We start from the raw sequence: 19,476 nt of genomic DNA, 5'->3' as shown, positions 1-19,476 counted from the left end.
AGAGAGAGAGAGAGAGAGAGAGAGAGAGAGAGAGAGAGAAGGGGCGACGTACCGAGTTAACGGACAGGGGTGAGCAAAAAAAGCTCTCTTTCAGCGAAGCTCGAAATTAATTCCAGGAAGGTACACCAGATAATTATGCACACGCGATGCCTTTATTATCCGCCGACGCCGTTTTGTCTACGGCGCAGGTTGGGGCATGGAACGAGAGGTGAAACGAGAGAGGAGAGGAGAGAATGAAATGCGTTGCACCGCAGACTGTAAAATTACGTTTGGGTGCGTTTCTCATGCATCCGATGTTTACGCGATCTTTTATGTAGCAGATTGCTTCTTACGTCGCGTCAGCGCCGAAAAGAGGCTGCACTCACATTTAATTAATATTAATCGATCTGTATATATATATATGTATATATAAATATTTTCAATGAAGATTAATCGGTCGAAACAACAGTTTTTACCGCGAATAATTTCAATCACAATTAGATAAACGTCATTTATCGCAGACGGATGCGATTGACGTTGCGTAGGCAGATGTATATCGTGCATGTTCCTATAAATTTATTGTATCAGCGGAACGTGAATTGCGACTCAAACAACCGCGATGTTTGATCGTCGTGGCAAGAACCGTTCGTTTGACTCCACGAAATGTTTGATTCGAACTCTCGCGATTAAACTGTACGATTAATTAAAGTATCAAAATATTTGCCGCGTACAATTCGCGTCAGTGTGCACTTCGCGTCGATTTGATCGAGCAGCCAGTGTCGTGTAAAAGGGATCCTCTGAGTTTCTCTTTCGAAATTCACTTTTCCGACGTCGTGCCTATTTGAGCAATGTATTTGACGTGCGTCTTTCTGAATGCAAAAATACGACCGTCTTTCACGTGGAAGTTGCAAGAGGAATGATGCGAGGCATTCTAGCGAGGCTCTCTATTCTTTCAATCATTCGTCGCTTTGCCGCGCTAGGGAACACTCGTGGGCAACATGTGTTGCTATGGGCCTTTCTGGCGCTGAGGCCTCACACCGCACGCAATTCCCGAACAGGTGCTGCCGAACCAGGTAACGGACGGTTCCGAGCAGCTGCCACGCCAGGTGTACCTGGCTAGTCCCTGAGCTTCGCCGGTGACGCTCAGCGCAAGCAAGACGAGTCTTCAGGCTATCTTAACCTTTCGTTTCCCCTCTCCTAGAGCGAAGGTATTACTACTCGCATCCTTCTGCAGATCCATGGATATCTCGTTCTCATCAATATTGTTGGTTCGCAGTAACCCGCTGGTGAATTTGCATAGTCGTACAATGGAAATAGACTTTTCTTTGCGAGATTACTTTGGTCATGTAATACTTACAAATACAAATCGTAAACGCGTAAGTTTTATGGGAAAAACAGAACGATTTGGGAGTTCGTAGAAGCCTAATATGTCTATATCATACCTACGTAGTTTTGGAATGCTATCAACTTAACAATTAAATGCAAGCGATATCAGCAACATTAATAGGAATTTATATTGCTATGTTAAATTACTTTTTGAATAAAATTTGACAGTTTCCAAATTAGAGTGAAAATATAAAAAATTTCAAAGTATTATTGAAAGCATCAGGAAAATTTTGTCCGAAAATCACGGAAATGTTATGGAATTTCAGAATGGGGAATTTGTGATAACTCTGGAGTTGGTTTGGGAAAAAGTGGAAAGAATTGATATTGCTGTGCACGCAATAATTTCGAATAAGTTTTATTGAAATCGATATGTATGTCGAAAGCTCCATTCAACTGTCGAATATTCCGGCGATTTGCAATTTATTTCAAGTGCCGGATAGTCCCAAGGGCGACTTAACAGGGGAGCGTCGCGCAGCGGAAGCGGGCGTAGTGGTTGAGCGGTATGGTGAGGCCCCTTTGTGGTGGTGAATGAGGTCCAGGTGTAGTCGTAACAGCGACTGAAATTGAGCCAGGAGCGCATGACGGATCCGCGAATCCTACCGCCTTTTCAGTAGTCGTTCGTTCGCACGTTCGTGAGGTTCTCCACACTCTGGTTCGGCTAACTCGCGTAACAAGACATGATCTTAGAATTAGTGCACACAATTCGAAGGATTTTTCGGAATTCTTGTTGGGTTTTCGTCGATTATGGGTACGTTAATTGATCGATATTAATTATTTACTCTCTTAAATATGTATTTAAAGCGGAATCTCTAATTCTAAAGAGTGACAAAGAGACAATTGAGCCAGTACTGAAAAAGAGTAGCTCAAATGTTACTCTCTAAATCTGAATCAGTGGATAATCACTGATATCAGTGCCAAGTATGCCACTATTCACTAATCACCCAGTGACGTATTTGGCACTGGATAATCAGTGAAGTTTAATTAAAAAAGAAAGAAGGTTTGAGCATTATGTATTCTAATATTGATATTTATATGTTAATTTCAATCTTCTAATACTATATTTATTGAATTTATGCACTAAAATAAGATTAGATCACATAATAAAGATTAGCTAGGTTAGGAATTTCACATTTCACTCACTGATTACCAGTGGCATACTTGGCACTGATATCAGTGATTATCCACTGGTTCAGATTTAGAGAGTAATTTTTAAGGGTGATTTTTCCATTTTTTAGATTTTACTTTAAAGATTTTAGGGAGTAGTGGTGGGCTCTGCTTGGCATTTGTATTTTTGTGATTTATATTCTTTGGAGTCTTTTATTATTCTTACGATATTAATTAATTTACGCCCGCGTGCTAATTCACTTTGCTTAATTATTATGAGATATCAAACTCTCTATTTCTCTCTCTCTCTCTCTCTCTCCCTCTCTCCCCTTTCTGTTTGAGATCCATTTTGCTGTATCATATTGCGATCATTAGGAGTGCATTTCTTTGCGTTAACGCAGACATTTTTGAAACTTTAGCTTTCCGTTAATAAAACATTTAAGAGAATCTATTGTAAAACTTTTCACCGTTGCTGCAACTTTGAACACAAAAGCGCACTCTATCGAGAACTACTAAACAAAACTTTCAAATATTAACCGGAGGCGGAAGCAAGTAGATACGGGCGCGTGGATGCAAGAAAGAAGTACGTTCATTCGTTTGCCCGCGTTGGGAATAGGCTACGTCGAGTAAACGCGGTAGAGGGAGCTCAAAAAGCGGAGTTTGCGCTGAGATTTATAAACTGTTTATTAGAACTGCGAGAGAGAAACGATGGAAATAAAGCGTAGCGGGGAAACCGTAGAGAAAAATGAAAGGATCACGAAAAAGAGAAGAGACTGTATTTGCTTTAAGCTGCGTCTGTTTGATATATAAAATACTGCGCGTTTTCCAGACATGCGTTTCCGCTTCCGTTCTTCCCGCAACGCAAATCAGTGGAGCATCGATGCTGAATTTAGATCGAACGCGTAATACTTGGCAAAGATTCCGTATACTCGATTATGCAAATTGATTGAAAGACTTTTAGAGATATCCGTTTATTTTCTCATCACGCCGGTTTATCGTTATTTCTGTCGCCACGTGGTCGAATATGCGTGTGTAATTGAACGTAGTACATTGTTAGATAGAAAAGGAGCAATGGCAACCCAATCCCTTGAGTTGAATAACATTTTGTTATTTTTAACTTACATGTGTGTCGATCCATTTTTCTGTTTAATTATTTTTAAAGTAAATAACATCCATATTAATGTATGCACTTAATTAATAATAAATTAAATTTGAGTCAAATTTAATACATTTTGTTGAGTTCATTGTTTAATTTCATTGTTTTAAATTAACAGCATATTGAGTAGGAGCAGTGATGATTTATATTTTGAAAACTGATTATTTCATTAAACTTTTGGTAATAGCTACCAAATGTTTAATAAAATAATATCAATTAAATGTTTGGTTAATATAATTAAACATAATTTTATCTCTACAAATATTTAGTAAATAAAGTAAATATTTGTAATGGTGAAATTATGTTTAGTTGTACTAATCAAACATATAATTACCATTATTTCACTAAACAATTGGTAGCTATTACTAAACTCTTTTTTAGTATAGAAATGATTAAAAATAATTCAAATTAGGTATAAAGCATTAGAAAAACGAAAAAAACTGTTTCTTTAACGGCAATTTTATCGGAGAGAGAAAGAGAGACAGTTTTATCCATCATTTAGACTCATAAGGTGAGAAACTCTTTATTTATTCTCTTAATATCTATTGAATCTCAAATGGACTCCGCACTATTAAATCTCTAGTGTCAAATTTAACCTAATTTGAGTCACTATTATTCTACTCAATATATCGTTATTTTGTATACGATAACACTAAATAAATTTGATACTACAGTGTTAATTTGACACTATATAAATTGCGTTCCACCATAACACATTCATAGTGTCCAATTGTGTGCGGAATTCGAATCACTTTTATTTTTTTTTATTTAATTTCAAATTGTAATTTCGCACGAAAATACATGTGAATTCATTGAAATTTATTGAAACTCGAAACTCTTACACGGTTTTTCCAACCAAATTGATTTCTATAAAATTATAAAGATTGAAGGCGATATATATTGTAATATTTTAAATCTATGCTAACGTCGTTTTGAACAAAATTTCGAAATGACCTACTCAAATTTAAACTGCGATACAGCGACAGTTTACCGTAATGGGAAATAGGCGCTGATGAAATTTTGCGCCGGTGGATTACCTCACGCGCGATATTCGACGAAAATCACATTTCATCAACGCTGGCGTCCCTAGGAACGGTGTAGATTTGTCGAATCTACCGGCCAGACGGAAACGATTGGATGCTCGAAAAAAAGGCAACAAACCGGATCGTGCTTGTCTCTTTCGTATGTTTTCCGGTTTACGTTGCAATCAGCGACGAAGGTTTCACCAATATTTTCGCGAACGCTATTTCGCCGACACCAAATTCCACTAACAATAACCATGTGCATGTGCACTCTGCGTATTTGAAATTTTTTGTTTGTTTCGAAGATAAAATTCTCACAAAAACTTCCGGACCGAAATATTTTTTAAGGACGACGAAATCATTTTCCAACAGCATACCTGAAAGTAATATTTTTATTGATCGAAAAATATGATACTTGATAACGACAAATCGACGAATGTTTGGGTCGCGTTATAGATGAAAGTTTTATCGGTGACTTTTATGTAACTTTTCCGTTTTCACGTTGTCATAAAGAAGAGATTGAAAGAGAGACTGGAATCTTTTTAGGCTTGCCCGCAGAATCGGGAGAAAATTGATCCGGAAGCTTTTATTATGTACACTTTCCACGTCTGTCGAGAGGAGCGAATTTCAGCAAACCCCTCTTCTTCTCCATCTTCTCTTCGTAAACGTGTCATATTTTAATTTTAAATCGCGTTCCGCCAAGAGATGAATTCCATTTGCCGAAATTTCCCACAGCAGTGATTTTTTTATCGCATCGATCTTACGTCGGCGCTCGCACTTAAAACACATTCGAGCATTTTTTACATAACGATTGCTCCAAAGTCTCATATGTTATTTTGCGAGAAAATTATTTTTCACTTTAAATACCAATTTGACTTTTAAAGCGCCATTCTCAGCTCTTTCCTTCTAATTGATGACACTCTAAATTTTTTACAGTGAAATCTCACTCCAAGAAAGTGAAAATACAATCACTCTTGAAAAAAAGTTAAAATATTTCACTTCTTCAAAAAGAGTGACAATTTTTAGAGTAAATTTTCACTTCAAAGGAGTGAAATCTCACTCCAAAAAGTGAGATTTCACTCTAAAAATAATGAAGATTGTCACTTTTTTCCAAGAAATTAAATATTTTTACTTTTTTTCAACTTGTATTTTCACTCTCTTGGAGTGATATTTCACTGCAAGAAATTTAGAATATAGTTAACGCCGTATCCCTGTTTTTCAATAGATGCGACATAATTATAATTCCATTCCCATTGACAGCTGTCGTGTTTGATTTAGTGAGAAAGGGCGGTAGGAAAAAAAAAATAAGTGGAGAACTCGCGTGTCATTACGCCGTACTTCTCGGGCGGAAATTTATGCCATTCGCGGAACGGACGATAAAGTGTATGAGCAAAACGGAAAAGAAAGAAAGGCATGAGTTGGGAGAGGAAGAGGAGAATTCGAAAATAGAACCGACCACTTTGCCGAGAACAATATTGTACGTCTTAGCCTCTACTCCGTAAAATAAACAGTTCCCCTCTCCGCATCATACGTCGTCATACTCCCCGTGGTTATCCCTTTCCTCTTCCACGGATTACATTTTCATACATCAGTCGGGTTACGAAAGGCAAATTTTTGCGGTACTTCCTCGGTCCTGTACGCCACTTTATTCCCTTCCCCTCAGAGTCTCTCCAACGAGAGCGTACCTCATCGTTCTCCCATGGGAATCTCGCATAGAGGCGATTCGCCTTCATGTGCGACGTATACCTTAGCACGTATGTCGGTGCACACTCGTCGCAAGACTCTAAGACTGTTTATTAAAAAGCTTTTAGCGATATTAGACTGTCCACTGAGAGGAGCTGAGCTTCTTCAAGATGAACAGGACTCTGCCACGTGGCCGTCGTCTTTGATCATCATCATGAGTGAGACTTGGTGTGCACCCGCTGCGAGACATTCAGAGACTGTAAATGTAGAGGATATTGAAAACCGATGAATTCTTAGTTTACCTTTAATACAGTTTGACGTGAACAGGTAATTTACGGCTCCGATTCTATATTAAAATATTTTTCCTGGGAGAAACTGAACTTTCTGACAAATTTTTGTTAAATTGTCCCTTTGGGAAGTTTCTTCTTTAGTTTACGAATGTTGAAGTGTTGTATAAATTGTAGATGAGACTTTTAGATAAGTTTAGATAAGTTTGAATTAAAAAAAGTATTTTTATAATATTTAAATATTGGTGCTTTTTTTATGTTTATCCAAATTTTGTTTTTTATATTCTTTAAAATTTTATAAAAGTTCTTTACTTTTTTTTTGATCGATACTTTTTAAATTAGAAAGAAAGTAAGGAAAAAATGGCTAAGAAACGCAGGCAATAAAATTTATTAAATTTGCATCTCAAGAATTATATTCTAATTTTACCCAGAAAATTAAGGAATCCTTAAGAAATTTTTTCTCAAAGTTAAGCAGATATTTGCGTATTCAGGTGATTTATAAATATTATTAAAATACTCTTAATTAAAGATACCTAATGTTTCGGTTACTCGTCGTCGACGAGCGATTGATTATCTTAAATTAACGAATAACTCTCGTAGTTCGCGCCAATCTCTCTCTTGCAAGCCAAAGGAAAAAAAATGCTCTTCAGCATTTCTTTTCCTTCCGTTCCTCGTCGCGACGACGCCGTCTGGAGTTCGTTAAAACACTCTTGAAAAGCTGCATACACCCAGCCGATAGCTGTGGCTCCCATTATTCGACCTCGCACCATCCTCTCTACTTGCTCGTTCTGATAACTTTAGGCACCCGTTACTCTAACGGCCGTGCCATAATCTCATGCGGATCGATGTTTCATCTGTATTACCTCGAGCGCTGATGCACTCCCGAGCATGAGCGCGTGATGTTCTCCGCATGTGCATCGTTTCGCAATGCATGTATCGTCGGAAACAGACGTTTCCGTATTATTGTCGGCTGCGAACACCTTCTAAGGGTGCGTTCCACTTGGCGCTTACAATACTCGCAAGCACATTATTTGTCTCTGTTTAATACTTGATAAACAACAGTGGGTGTTTTCCTTTTGGTGACACAAGTCGACACAAGTGTCATTCTACAAACATCATTCTATCTTTATTCATTGAATATTAAGAAAGATAGAATGATGTTTGTCGACTTGTGTTACTAAATGGAAAGTATTCAGTGAAATGATGCTGCACTATTAAATTTATAACGTCAAATTATTCAATTTGTGTTATTTTTAATCATTTCTATAGGTCACTGATCCTATTCAATAATAATTAATTTTACTAGAATAATGGAATTAAATAATTTAATTCAAGATGATTAATTAAATTTGACTCAAAATTAGTTTATCATTTGTTCACTAAATGTATACATTAATATTGACGATGTTTAACGATGAAACTAACTGCAAAAATGAATTGATTTACATTTTGACACATGCACTGAGAAAAAATGCTAAATTTTAATAAATATTTATTTGAATAGTGCCAGCTAAACATTTACTTACAGTAAATAAATATATATTTAATTTAACAATTGATAATTAAATCAAATTAATCTTCTTGTACCAAATAAATGTATCTTCATATTTAATACTATATTTGGCTATTTCAAACAAATGATTTATTAAAATTTAGTATATTTTTTTCAGTGTGGAAGTTAAAAATAACAAAATGTTATTTAACTCGAGGGATGGGATTACCATTACTCATTTAATATCTAATGGTGTAGGAAACGTCAAATGAAACGCAGCCTAGGATATCGAATGTCGCGTTTTTTTTCCATTGGCCAGGAGTTTTCTGATCGATTTGCGACCTGTCCCTTCTTTCGACAGAAGTGGATTCCTATTTGGCATTGGAAGACGAAGCGCTAAATGACAGTCTCTCTCGGAGTTCTATTCATATACCCGAGAATAGTATTGCGAAATAGAGATTCCGTACAACGGGAACGAAACTGTGTATTTCCGGGTTTCGTTCCAACGTTACCTTGGGGCAACAGTGCAACACAGGCATCCATTTGATCGTGCTGTTTTCCGTTGCATCGTCGCGCTCGCCGACGTTCCGCAAACACGGTTCTCGCAACTTGACTGCAATTTCGTTCGCAATCTGCTCCATGTAAGTCAATTCGATTGCATCGCAATTATACATCGTGAGAAAAATGGGCGCGAAATAAATGGACAGATCGCGAATCGATCGAATTGTTATAATTCAACCGGAATATCGGACAAGTTCTCTTCTCATTAATCATACACGGAAAGAATTTGCTAAAGTACCTAAAAATTTAGCTAGATATAAATCTAAAAGTAACTTCGTTGGACTATCAAAATTATTATGTAGAACACTTAAATATAATGAACAATGCTATAAAAAGTTTTGACTTTCTAGCAATCAGTTCGAGTGTCCTGCATAATCATTTTGATGGTCTAACAAATTTATTTTCAGATCTGTATCTAACTACACGATAAAAATTGTGTATTTGTGTTGGAAACGATCTATTCATGTTCTTGTAACAACATTCGTGTTGAATTTTTTAACATATCCGAGCATTAATTTAACATAATGTTATTATATTATACGTTTTAATTCAATATATCATAACTGTTAATTATATACTTCCACAGTTTGTTTACAAACTGTCAGCGTTATCGTGATCATTTTTAAATGTTTTATTATTTTCAAATATTTTAAATAAACATAAAAATTTGAATGGACCGTTTGGTACATGTGAAATGTGTTATATTCGACACAAATCTTCCAACAGGATAAATTTTTTCCTTTGCACGAAAACGCTTTTTCCATGCAGGGTTGTAATTCTTGCACCGCGCCCGAAGGAGAACCAGATAGACCTATCTATCCTTGGAGCAATTAAGTTTTTATCGTATTCATCTTCCTTCCTATTGGCGTGGATTTCTCGCATGCTCCTTACACATACGCTCGGGCTGAATGTTGGCAAACAAGAAGAGTGAAAAACAATTTGCCGTATAAATCCGCATGCGTGCCCCACGCTCATCTCGCGGTGCGTGAAATATCGCCGTCCTCGAGAACGCGGCGGGACGGCCTGCGCACATTTACCAGAATATTTATTATATCTCCTCGGTCGGTACGGCGGCAGTAACACGCCTTACGATTCCGAGCGTGCCCGAGTACTTTGTCTCTCCCTCTATACTGTCTGCTAACCCTTTGCGTATGCACCTGTTACCGCTGACGTTCTCCAGTTTATTTTCCTCGTCACCAGCGAGGAAAATAGCGACTTGTTACGGCGCTCTCTCTCTCTCTCTCTCTTTTAAAGCGTCTTATCTAAGAGGGGTTGGAAAAATTGCTGCTTTTCGTGAGACTTGGGCGAACGGGAGGGAAAGGTAAGTGCGAGAGTGGAACAGGGGGTGGACGGCAGCAAAAAGCAACCGGGAAACTGTGGAGAACTCGTTACGTCCATTTGAGAATCCTCCTCGTTTCACCGCGGATTCGCTTTCTTTGCGCACCTCACTTTTCTTCCCGTTCTTCCCGCTTGCAGAAGACGACTTTGCGGCGTGTTCTTACGCCTTTCCTATGCAGTGGGGAAGCGTTTAAATCATGCTGGTCTCGTCTATCCATATCGTCTGTCAGCTTTCTGTCAATCTCTGTGACTTAATGGCTCGTAGGCGACCGCGAAATCGAAAGCAGAACAAGCAAAAAATGCTTCTGAAACGCTAAATTTAACTGGCTCGCATTACCGCGACGGTTTTCTTAGAGTGGCGTGCATTAAGTCCTTTGAAAAATTTACGCTCTTCTCACACCGAGACGTACATTGGTGTTTTTAAAGTTACTTTTCGCTGGGTGGAAAAGGAGAGGAAATTATGACCCTTCAAAAGGACGGTATTGAGTTTCCGTTTCCTCGCAAAGAGAACGACGGCGAGAGCCCCATCGAGAGGTCGGTAAATAGAAATAAGAAAAAAAAATCGTATTTTTACTTTGGCATCTAAATGTAAACGATCCTTTATCGCCGCCGACAGAAAAGAGAAGAGGAGCGTCTCAAATTGGATGAGTTAGAATTACACGACGAACGTTGCATTATTGTAATTATAGGATATCAAAGAGTACGAGATATTTAATATCCAGATATCAAATATGATCTCTTACTTGATTGTTTTAATTTGCTTAATGTGCTTTAATTGTCGTTATCGATGGCAATTTTTTTGTACCGTTTCTCTATCGTGTTCAGAGCTCCATGAATGCATTTACAATGTCGCGAATTAAACAAGACAGGACAAACGTCGCGATTTCCAACATGCGATACTGTCAGCATGCCGAGATTGCCGAGAGTGTCTCCGTTTGCATAGCGTCAAAGGACTTGCGGAGAGAGATGAAGGTGAAAAGAAGAGAGAAAGAGATGGAGACGAAAAGTGCGGAATGATGAGAGAGAAAATTATGAGAGTTGAAGGACCTTGCGACCTAGAGAAGCCGGAGGGTTGGATGCGTTTCAAAGTTTCCGCCGGCGCCGGAAGTCGGTATGTAAAGCAGATGGCCGACGGTTGACAGGAAGGATATGCGGTTTTCCACATATGTCATTGCGGTCCCTCTCTTTCCCCTCGCGAGTTCCAACACACGGACGTACATGCGCGAAGCCGACGAGGGTGATGCGACAATGCGACGACCACTTTCCACTACTTGTTCGGAAAAGCGACGGACCCCCGGATAGCCGGCGCGTAAACGTCGACACGTGGACGGCCGCGGGCGTGTAACATCCGTCCTGGGTTACAATTAGTGTCGATAGGCATATGACAATTACATAGAGCACCTAACAAGCGGATCAAACCAATTTACGAATACAATGAAAGCTCTTCAAGTAACAGCTCACATATTCATATTTGAAAAGCGTTTCTTGCAATACAATGTAAGTAGGCAATATATAAAGGTGTAATTATTGTTTATACTATCGACTTCGTTTGATAAAATGTATGTGCTTGGAAATAACATATGTAGGTATTATTTAGTCTTGAATGGGTTCTGTCGGTTTCTCCCACGTTCTCTCCCTCTTTCTCAATTTCACATGTCGCGTTTGCATGCTGTTAAATTCTTACACTCCAGTTAACCACCTGACACTTGATTTTTTTCATTAAAATATTCTTATAATACAATAGTTATCCTCCGAACATCCGCGATTCATTTATTTGTATTTTTTGTGGAAAAACGAATGAGAAATGTTCTAGGTTATGAAAATTCATGATCTCTTTAGTGGTCGTTATATACATTTTACAACAATTTATAGGAATGGAAAGTGTATAATTTATTCTACGCGGAAAAGTTTTGTAAGTGTCTAGAAAGCAAATTACAATCAGTGTATCTTATGAAAACAAACAACAGGTTTATCGTCAATAAGAAAAATATCTTAGATAACATAGTGGATATATTTATTTTATTTGTTTAAAAAGTAAATGCGAGTTACGAGCGATGTATCTCAAAGATTATAAAAGCAATATAGATTGAAATCTTGAAATAACAAATGTTTTAAAACACATTTAGATATACACGTTATTAAAAACAATTTATCGAATTAATAAGCATAATTCAACGTTTGAACATTCTTTCAATATGTAGAGAGAGCTGCAATAATCTATCCCATTTATTTATTTAATAATTTTTCAAAATTTTTGTTACAATATTTAAATAAAATTTATATTGTTAACTAATATATATTAATATTGTATATTTTTTCAATTTTGAAATCATTCGGCTTATGGTTTTATAATTCATTTAAAAAGATTTTATTTCAATACAATTGATTCTTAATTTTTTAAAACATTGATGACATATTACCAATGGTTTTAATTAAAACCAAATTAATTTGTCAGATTCGTGTACGCAACGCAGGTTGCTTTGAATTGAAGCAATTTACAACTTACACACACACAAACAGAATAACATCATAGATGACCAGTTAAAACTTGTTTTGTGACTCGTATAATAAAATCGCTTGATTTAACGATTAAAGTTAATCCGTAGAAACATGCTCTAATTTCATTTAAAAATCGTTGAGACTGCTTTAAAATTGACTTTTCTAAATATAATCTTAGCGATTAATCTTAATTTTATATATTATGTATATAAAAATCATTCCAATAGAATTAACACACACATTCCGATAAAATTAACAACTTTTTACATTGGCAATATAATCGAACATTAATATATAACGCTCATATATAACGACGATTCGATATATTAATATATATAAAATAAAACTTCTCTCGGAGAAGTTAATTATTGAAATGCGCTCCTGGAGACCACAGAGGCATTAGAGACATACAAGAAAATTTTTTTCTAATACCTTTCTCAATCACATGTCACACTGTCACATTCACAGCATTTTCCCGGATCAATTCCAGCGGATCGATTAATACACGTAAAAAAAGAGGACCGCTGCGAGCGCGATTCCACCCATAAGTAGATAAAAAGATAGGCTGGATTCTTGAACGTTCTTTTCCGATTCCTTCGAGTATCCCGATATCCAGCCTTTTTTCGGCAGTTTGTTCATCCTTTCCGAATCAGCGATCACGCCGACCTGGTACGTCTTCATCAGTTCCATCGCGTCTTTCGAATGCCCGACGTCGTCGAAGTCTTCGGAAGCGTCTATGCCTTTGTGTTCCAACAGGATCTCCTCTCCACCCGGATGCTCATTGAGAAAGCTGCGGACGTTGTATACTTTGTCGTGCAAGATGAAAAGGACTTCGTCCTTATCGTCGCTTTTTTTGATCTCGCTCCGCGTGAATACTCTCATTTCCGCCATGTTTCGACGACCTTTCGCTTTTTCTTCTTTGTACAGTCAATCTAAAAGAAAAGAGAACTTATTAAAATTGTTTTCGTCGTAGCTTCGACATTACATAAGTAAAATGTTTTTTCCTCTCGCGTAACGACAAGAATGAGTTTGATAACCGTCATAAAGTACGCGATCTTATCTTTTTAAATTGTATAAGAATGGAGTCACGTAATCCACATATTTGTGACCGATATAATGCTTAGTTCTGGAAAGGCTAATTATACAGTTGATCAATAAGTTTTGAGAGTAACGTTATAAACAAATTTAGAAATACGAAGTCATGTACGCGTTAGGATCATCATCACGACGTTTCAACGTGCCACGAGTAGTTCAATATAATCATGACGAGGTCAGCAGAATGAGATTACGTAACGAGCATTCACTTGGTGGCAACAACTATCAAAGTTCGACTACGCTGTAAAATTGTTTTCTGAGATGTACTTATTATATACTCGAGTGAGATAATGACGTTTTCAAATGACTTGTCAAATCACTTCAGATGAACGTGGCAAACAATTATCCATGTCATGCGATCATTACACCTAACAATATAAATGATATATTCCTACATATTTTCGTTATCTAATCGTCCGTTTAAATAGGCGATGTCGTAGCACTATCGCTATGCGATTTCAACATACGTTTCTACGAAGCCAAACAACACGACCTCCGTAAAAGTGAAAACCATTAGTTTAATAGGTTCCTCGAAATTTGCATACTTTGCGTAATTTCTCGAGTGCGATGCGCGGAAAGACGCACAGACGGCGAAAACGTTCTCAAGCGGAGGATATTTCGTCAGGTGAAAGCGCTATTTGAGAGAAGTGGCAACTACGTCTCTGGCTTTCCGTTTGCTATTTAGAGAAGTCAATATATGCCTTTGAAGGATCACGGGTTCAACCCTTACTAATAATCAAACTTCGCCCTATCGCAGGCAGTTAAACGAGTACACTCGCGAGTTTCGCGATGGAAATATCGATTCAAGATGTCCATTCGCAAGAATAGATATCGTCGAAGATATCTTCGCTGTCGAGCGAACGAGATACGGATTCGAGAAGTGCGTCGGATCGATATGACCTCCCATATTTCCTTCGAAACGAATAGTTCTCATCGAGTCTTTGCGTGGAAAAGCTCGTCTGAGATATTTGACGGAGGTTTGACGTTCGCTGGGCCACATACCTCCTCTTCGCACCTTCGAAGGGTGTGTTGCGAAGGATAACGTCGACTTCTTTGACGGAAGGAGACGGATCCAGAGAGAAACGCAAGGCAACGGTACAAATGAGTCGCAGATGCGAATCTCGATGATCTCCGTCGATAAGATGTCGTGCGAGAACCTCTCCTCGGAACTGCACTCGCGTGAACACTACGGAATACAGTCTGTCGTTCGTACAGTTCTATGATCCCCTCCTTCTCGTTCCTCCCGTTGTCCGGACCCCACCGCATAAGCTTTCCTCGTGCTATCTGGAGACCGGTCGCAACGTTGCCAACCGCTGCTTTTACAACGAAACTTTAACGCTGACGTGTTAGATCGTGGGTAATGTCTAGATGGTGGACTCGATTGGCTGACTTGCGAAACCTGTGAATCTGCAATAATCATATTGCATTCTCATTAAGTGACACAAGTCGACACGCATCATTCTATCCTTCTTGATATTCAAAGAGTAACAAAGATAGAACGACACTTGTGTCGACTTGTGTCATCAAATGGAAAGCACCTGATATACTGTTTTCACAAAGGCTGACTACAAATCCTCGATTGCTATGAATTGAAGTCTCATTTCAAGAAGTTTGTAATATTAGATTGCAATTACGGATAGTCGTTGATCGCTCAGAGCGTTTTTGTTAGTCAGAGCAGTTCCGCGAAATATACGCACGATTTCCATTTCTGAGGCTTTCATGAGATAAAGAAGATCACTTAATTGATGATAAGACAATTCTGCTGATTCAAATTTGTCAGTTATAACATACAATATACAGAATATCTAGAAACATAATAAACATACTTTTCACTCGTGCCAAGAGAAGTAGTCTCACTTTATCCACTATGTAGCTTTCAAACTGCAAGGAATTCTGACAAATACTTTCCGTATTTATTGGAGCAAATTTTATCGGCATTATCTTATTAGATAAAAATGACGAATTAAAATATCTCCACACACATACACATTTTGTAATATTTGTTAACTTAGTTAATTAATTAACATTACGCGCGATATGTATCCGTGTAATTAAATTTTTTGCCTTTGAATTTTCTCGAATGATCTAATTACGGCGCGAAATCTTTCGAAAATTTTGTCGTAAGCCAAAAGCACGCAATAAGGACTGTGTTCCAAATTTCACTGCCTGCGCTGAAAATCTACAGTTTACGTTACGTATACTGTACATTTTCAGCACTGGCAGTAAATTTTGGAACACAGTCAAGAAATAATAGCAATGTTTTTGTACAAAATTACTAGGTAATGTTCCTGTTTGTAAACTCACGTACTATGCGGGCATAATGTCCGATTCATATGTAAAAGCGTCTAGTCATGATGACGCCACGTAAATCGCAAAAAGATAAACATGATAGTCAAGCTGCTCGATCGCATTTTTGTACAGCATCGAACATTTATTATACACATAAAAAAAAGAAACTTATGTGTGTGTGTGTGTGTGTATATATATATATATATATATATATATATATATTTGTTCTTATTTGTAAATATGTAAAATTTGTAAAATTACAATTTATATAATATTCAAATCTATATAATATTCAAATAAGAGCAATTTATAGTTAATGAATGATCGCGCTGTCATTTTCTTCATATTTTCCATAATAACTATCAATTATCGTAACGACTAAAAATCAATTATTACAACAACTTAAAATTACCGTTCAGGGCAATTTTAGCACAAAAAATTGCTTCTTTTGGTATAGAATTTCACTGTGTATTTTAGAATTTCATATATATTATATTATAATATTATATATGTACATAATGTATGTCGCCGCTTGTACGATCAGATATTTTTCCTTTAATATAATTTTCTGTAATAATGAATATTTAGAACTGATAATAGCGAATATATAATACATATATACCAGATAATACGTTTATCGTTATACGTGAAGACTATCGCTCGGCCGTTTCATAATTTCGATTATTTGATGCTTGATGACAGCTTTCCCGTATCGATTTCCATATCAAGTTACATTCGTGAACGATGGATCCATTTTCGACGAGCATTTTAAACGAACTTGCTGATATTTTCCGCACGTTGGACTAAAGTTCAAATATATTGCACGCATAAAACACGTACCACAAAATAAAATATTAAAATAAGAAAATTTACTAAGTTACATAAGACCTACTGAGTAATTTGTTTTTTCGAATATTTCTTTGCTTTATAATGAGCGTTTCATTACAAGTTGTATTACAATGTACAAAATTATAAATGCAAAACAATAAAAGCGATAGTATTAATTAAAATCAAAATTAAAAGGAATCAAGCCAAAACATATCTACTCAGTATATATATTCTTATTCCTCTTGTAAGTATTAAATAACAAATTTTCAAGTAAATGTGTATCCATTAAAATATTTATGCGAGAACAATAACTTAATAGCTTCGAGTGGATTATACATAACATTGCATTTTGCACATTTTAGCGTTATGTTAAAATTAAAAAATTGAGTTCACAAATCCTAGTTTTCTGATCCAATAATAAATTATTATAGCATAAATTATGAAAGAGAACCACATAAATATTGAGGACCAGGACGTCGCTTGTTCCTGATCCGTTTCTTGATACTGCCAATCCTCCTCCACTGGTTCTTTTACTTCTACAAATAAAAAAAAATAATTTGTGAAGATCTTAGTGACATTGAAAAGTACATGATTTACGACTACGTAATACGATGTATGATTCTTCTAAAAGCAACAGAATTAAGATATACGATTCTTCTACTAAGACCGGATTCCATCAATGTAAGATTAACTTTAATCCTAGTTCAATCTACTGTTTATCTTCTTGTAATCCTAGGAATTAGATAAAGATAAACAGTAGGTAAACTAAAATCAAATTTAATCTTACATTGGTGGAACTGGGCCTAAGAGCATAGGATGATTGTAATGTGAGTGTGTCAGTAACAGTTATTATGCCATTATTCATTAACGTAACGTAAATATGGTAGAATGTTTTAAGGTCGATATTTATAGTCGATTCTTATTTCAAAACAGTCTTAAGTAATGTCCTATTGCTGAAACGGTGATTAATTTATGACATCTTAATTCGAAAATAATCACCTGCGATATTTTTACATTTCAGCGGCAGAAAATTGAAAAATGTTGTAAAATATTGTGTAGTGGATATTTTGTATTTGACATATTTTCTTTTATTTTTAATAATTATTCTTTACGAAAATGTGCGATTCCATCGAAAATAAAATCCCGCAATAAAAAGTGCTGTATTAATTAAAATCTTTATTCTTTTAAAATACTGTTATAATAAATTTCTATTTTATTTGTTTAATATTTGATTTCTACTTACTTTTTCAGAAAATTATGATTAAATCCATATCTATAATGTTCTCGAATATATTAATAAATCGGAAAACAATAATATGTAATAAATTGTTAATAATAATGATTTTAATTGGAGTATAAAAATATCCCAGGTGATCGTTTTTACGTAAAACAAAAATTAGATAACTATTTCTGGGTTAAGATCGTACTCAAGACAATCTTAAATAAAAGAATCGATTATGAATAGTGGAAACTGATAACTAAAATATAACTGTTAGAAATTGAAGAAAATACGTGAGAGATATATAAATGATATACATATGTACATAAACCCACATTTGTCGATGACGTAAACATTGCGAATGTAAGCTCGACTGTATACGAGACTTTGTTTATAGCGTATTGTTAAATTTGCAAGCAATGGATCGGAACGGTATTAAATCACAGTATAATTCAAGCGGTAAAGCGACCGAGGAAAAGAACAAACCTGCATTCGTCGTTTTCGTTTTATTATCGGAGTTTACACTGTCCACTATTTCTCCGATTTTGTAATCTTCACGCAAAATAATCGCCTCATTGCTGTGGCCGACGGCCTCAAAACATTCTGTCGCATCTTGCCCCGCTAATTTCAGCAGCACTTCCTCGCCGCCAGGATGTTCCTGATGGAACTTGGTGATATTATAGACTTCACCGTGTATCACGATCCATAGATCCTTGGCGTTATTGTGATTGGCAACTTCGTCGATCGTGTAGACGTCCATTATAGTAATACACTGAAGAAGAAACAATTTTCTGTGAAGAAGTGCGAGGAAACGAAATCTGCGAGGTGTCACGTACGAGCGATGACTCGTTATTATCTTATTGACTACGTTTCTCTGCCGCTGTACGTTACAGCGACTAGATCGCTTTGTGGAAGACCCACGAAGATTTGCTTCGTGTCACCTTCGGACGACGCACGTGTGTGTCGGTCTATTTTGACTCGATCTCGGTCGCAGATCGGTCGCGCAGAGGAACACTTTGAAAGGGAAAACAGCTGGTATAAACGAAGCAACACGACCGCAATGACGACAACGACGTACTTTGTCGCGTTTTGTCGCGTTTTGTCGCATTCCCGATATCTCGCGTATTCAGAGAAATGCTCTGACCACTGCCTTCCTTTCGTTTCCGTCGCGGATGTCGACGGCGAAAGCTAGTTTCTCGTACCTGTCGCATTTCACGTCGCGAAACGGTTTCTCATACGGCGAATTTTCGCGCTTTCTCCTTATTTTTCTCAACATTTCCGACAAACGTCGTGTGCTCGCACGCGTGTAATATCGCGAACGGTGATATCTTATTTATTTTATGGTCCCTTATATCTTCGTCCAATTTCGACTGACATGGAATCTACAATGTATTTCGGCGTTATTAATATTTAATAGATTGTTACTTATTTAAGGGAGGAGTATAGTTAATTCGCGGTCAAAAGAAGGCATGTTTTTATGAATTTTTTTAGGCGCTCTGGTTAGTGCCAGTGTATTGAAATAAAATTATAATAATAAA

At 36.7% G+C, this 19,476-nt stretch overlaps 3 protein-coding genes across 3 annotated transcripts in view; 1 reads left to right on the top strand and 2 right to left on the bottom strand.

Annotated features, from left to right (window-relative positions):
* HnRNP-K (Heterogeneous nuclear ribonucleoprotein K) overlaps window positions 1-19,476 on the top strand; it is a 134,371-nt gene that overhangs the window by 88,888 nt on the left and 26,007 nt on the right. The window lies entirely within an intron of this gene.
* LOC108762802 (cytochrome b5) lies at window positions 12,352-14,883 on the bottom strand. Its single transcript, XM_083287366.1, is given in 3 exon segments — window positions 12,352-13,439; window positions 14,618-14,735; window positions 14,737-14,883. Coding segments are annotated over 3 exon segments (684 nt in total). The 5' UTR covers window positions 14,869-14,883; the 3' UTR covers window positions 12,352-13,005.
* Window positions 17,044-19,476, bottom strand: part of LOC108762803 (cytochrome b5) — a 4,469-nt gene continuing 2,036 nt past the window's right edge. Inside the window, exons 3-4 of the mRNA XM_018509993.1 lie at window positions 18,425-18,710; window positions 17,044-17,255 (exon numbers count right to left, since the gene is read on the bottom strand). Coding sequence (XP_018365495.1) covers window positions 17,095-17,255; window positions 18,425-18,698 — 435 coding nt within the window. The 5' untranslated portion in view covers window positions 18,699-18,710 and the 3' untranslated portion in view covers window positions 17,044-17,094. The remainder of the gene's footprint in view (window positions 17,256-18,424; window positions 18,711-19,476) is intronic.

This window comes from Trachymyrmex cornetzi, unplaced genomic scaffold (genome assembly GCF_001594075.2).
Source record: "Trachymyrmex cornetzi isolate Tcor2-1 unplaced genomic scaffold, Tcor1.1 scaffold321, whole genome shotgun sequence".
Lineage (NCBI taxonomy): Eukaryota > Metazoa > Arthropoda > Insecta > Hymenoptera > Formicidae > Trachymyrmex > Trachymyrmex cornetzi.
The sequence above is the reverse complement of the archived record's forward strand: the minus strand, read 5'-3'. Positions and strand labels throughout refer to the sequence as shown.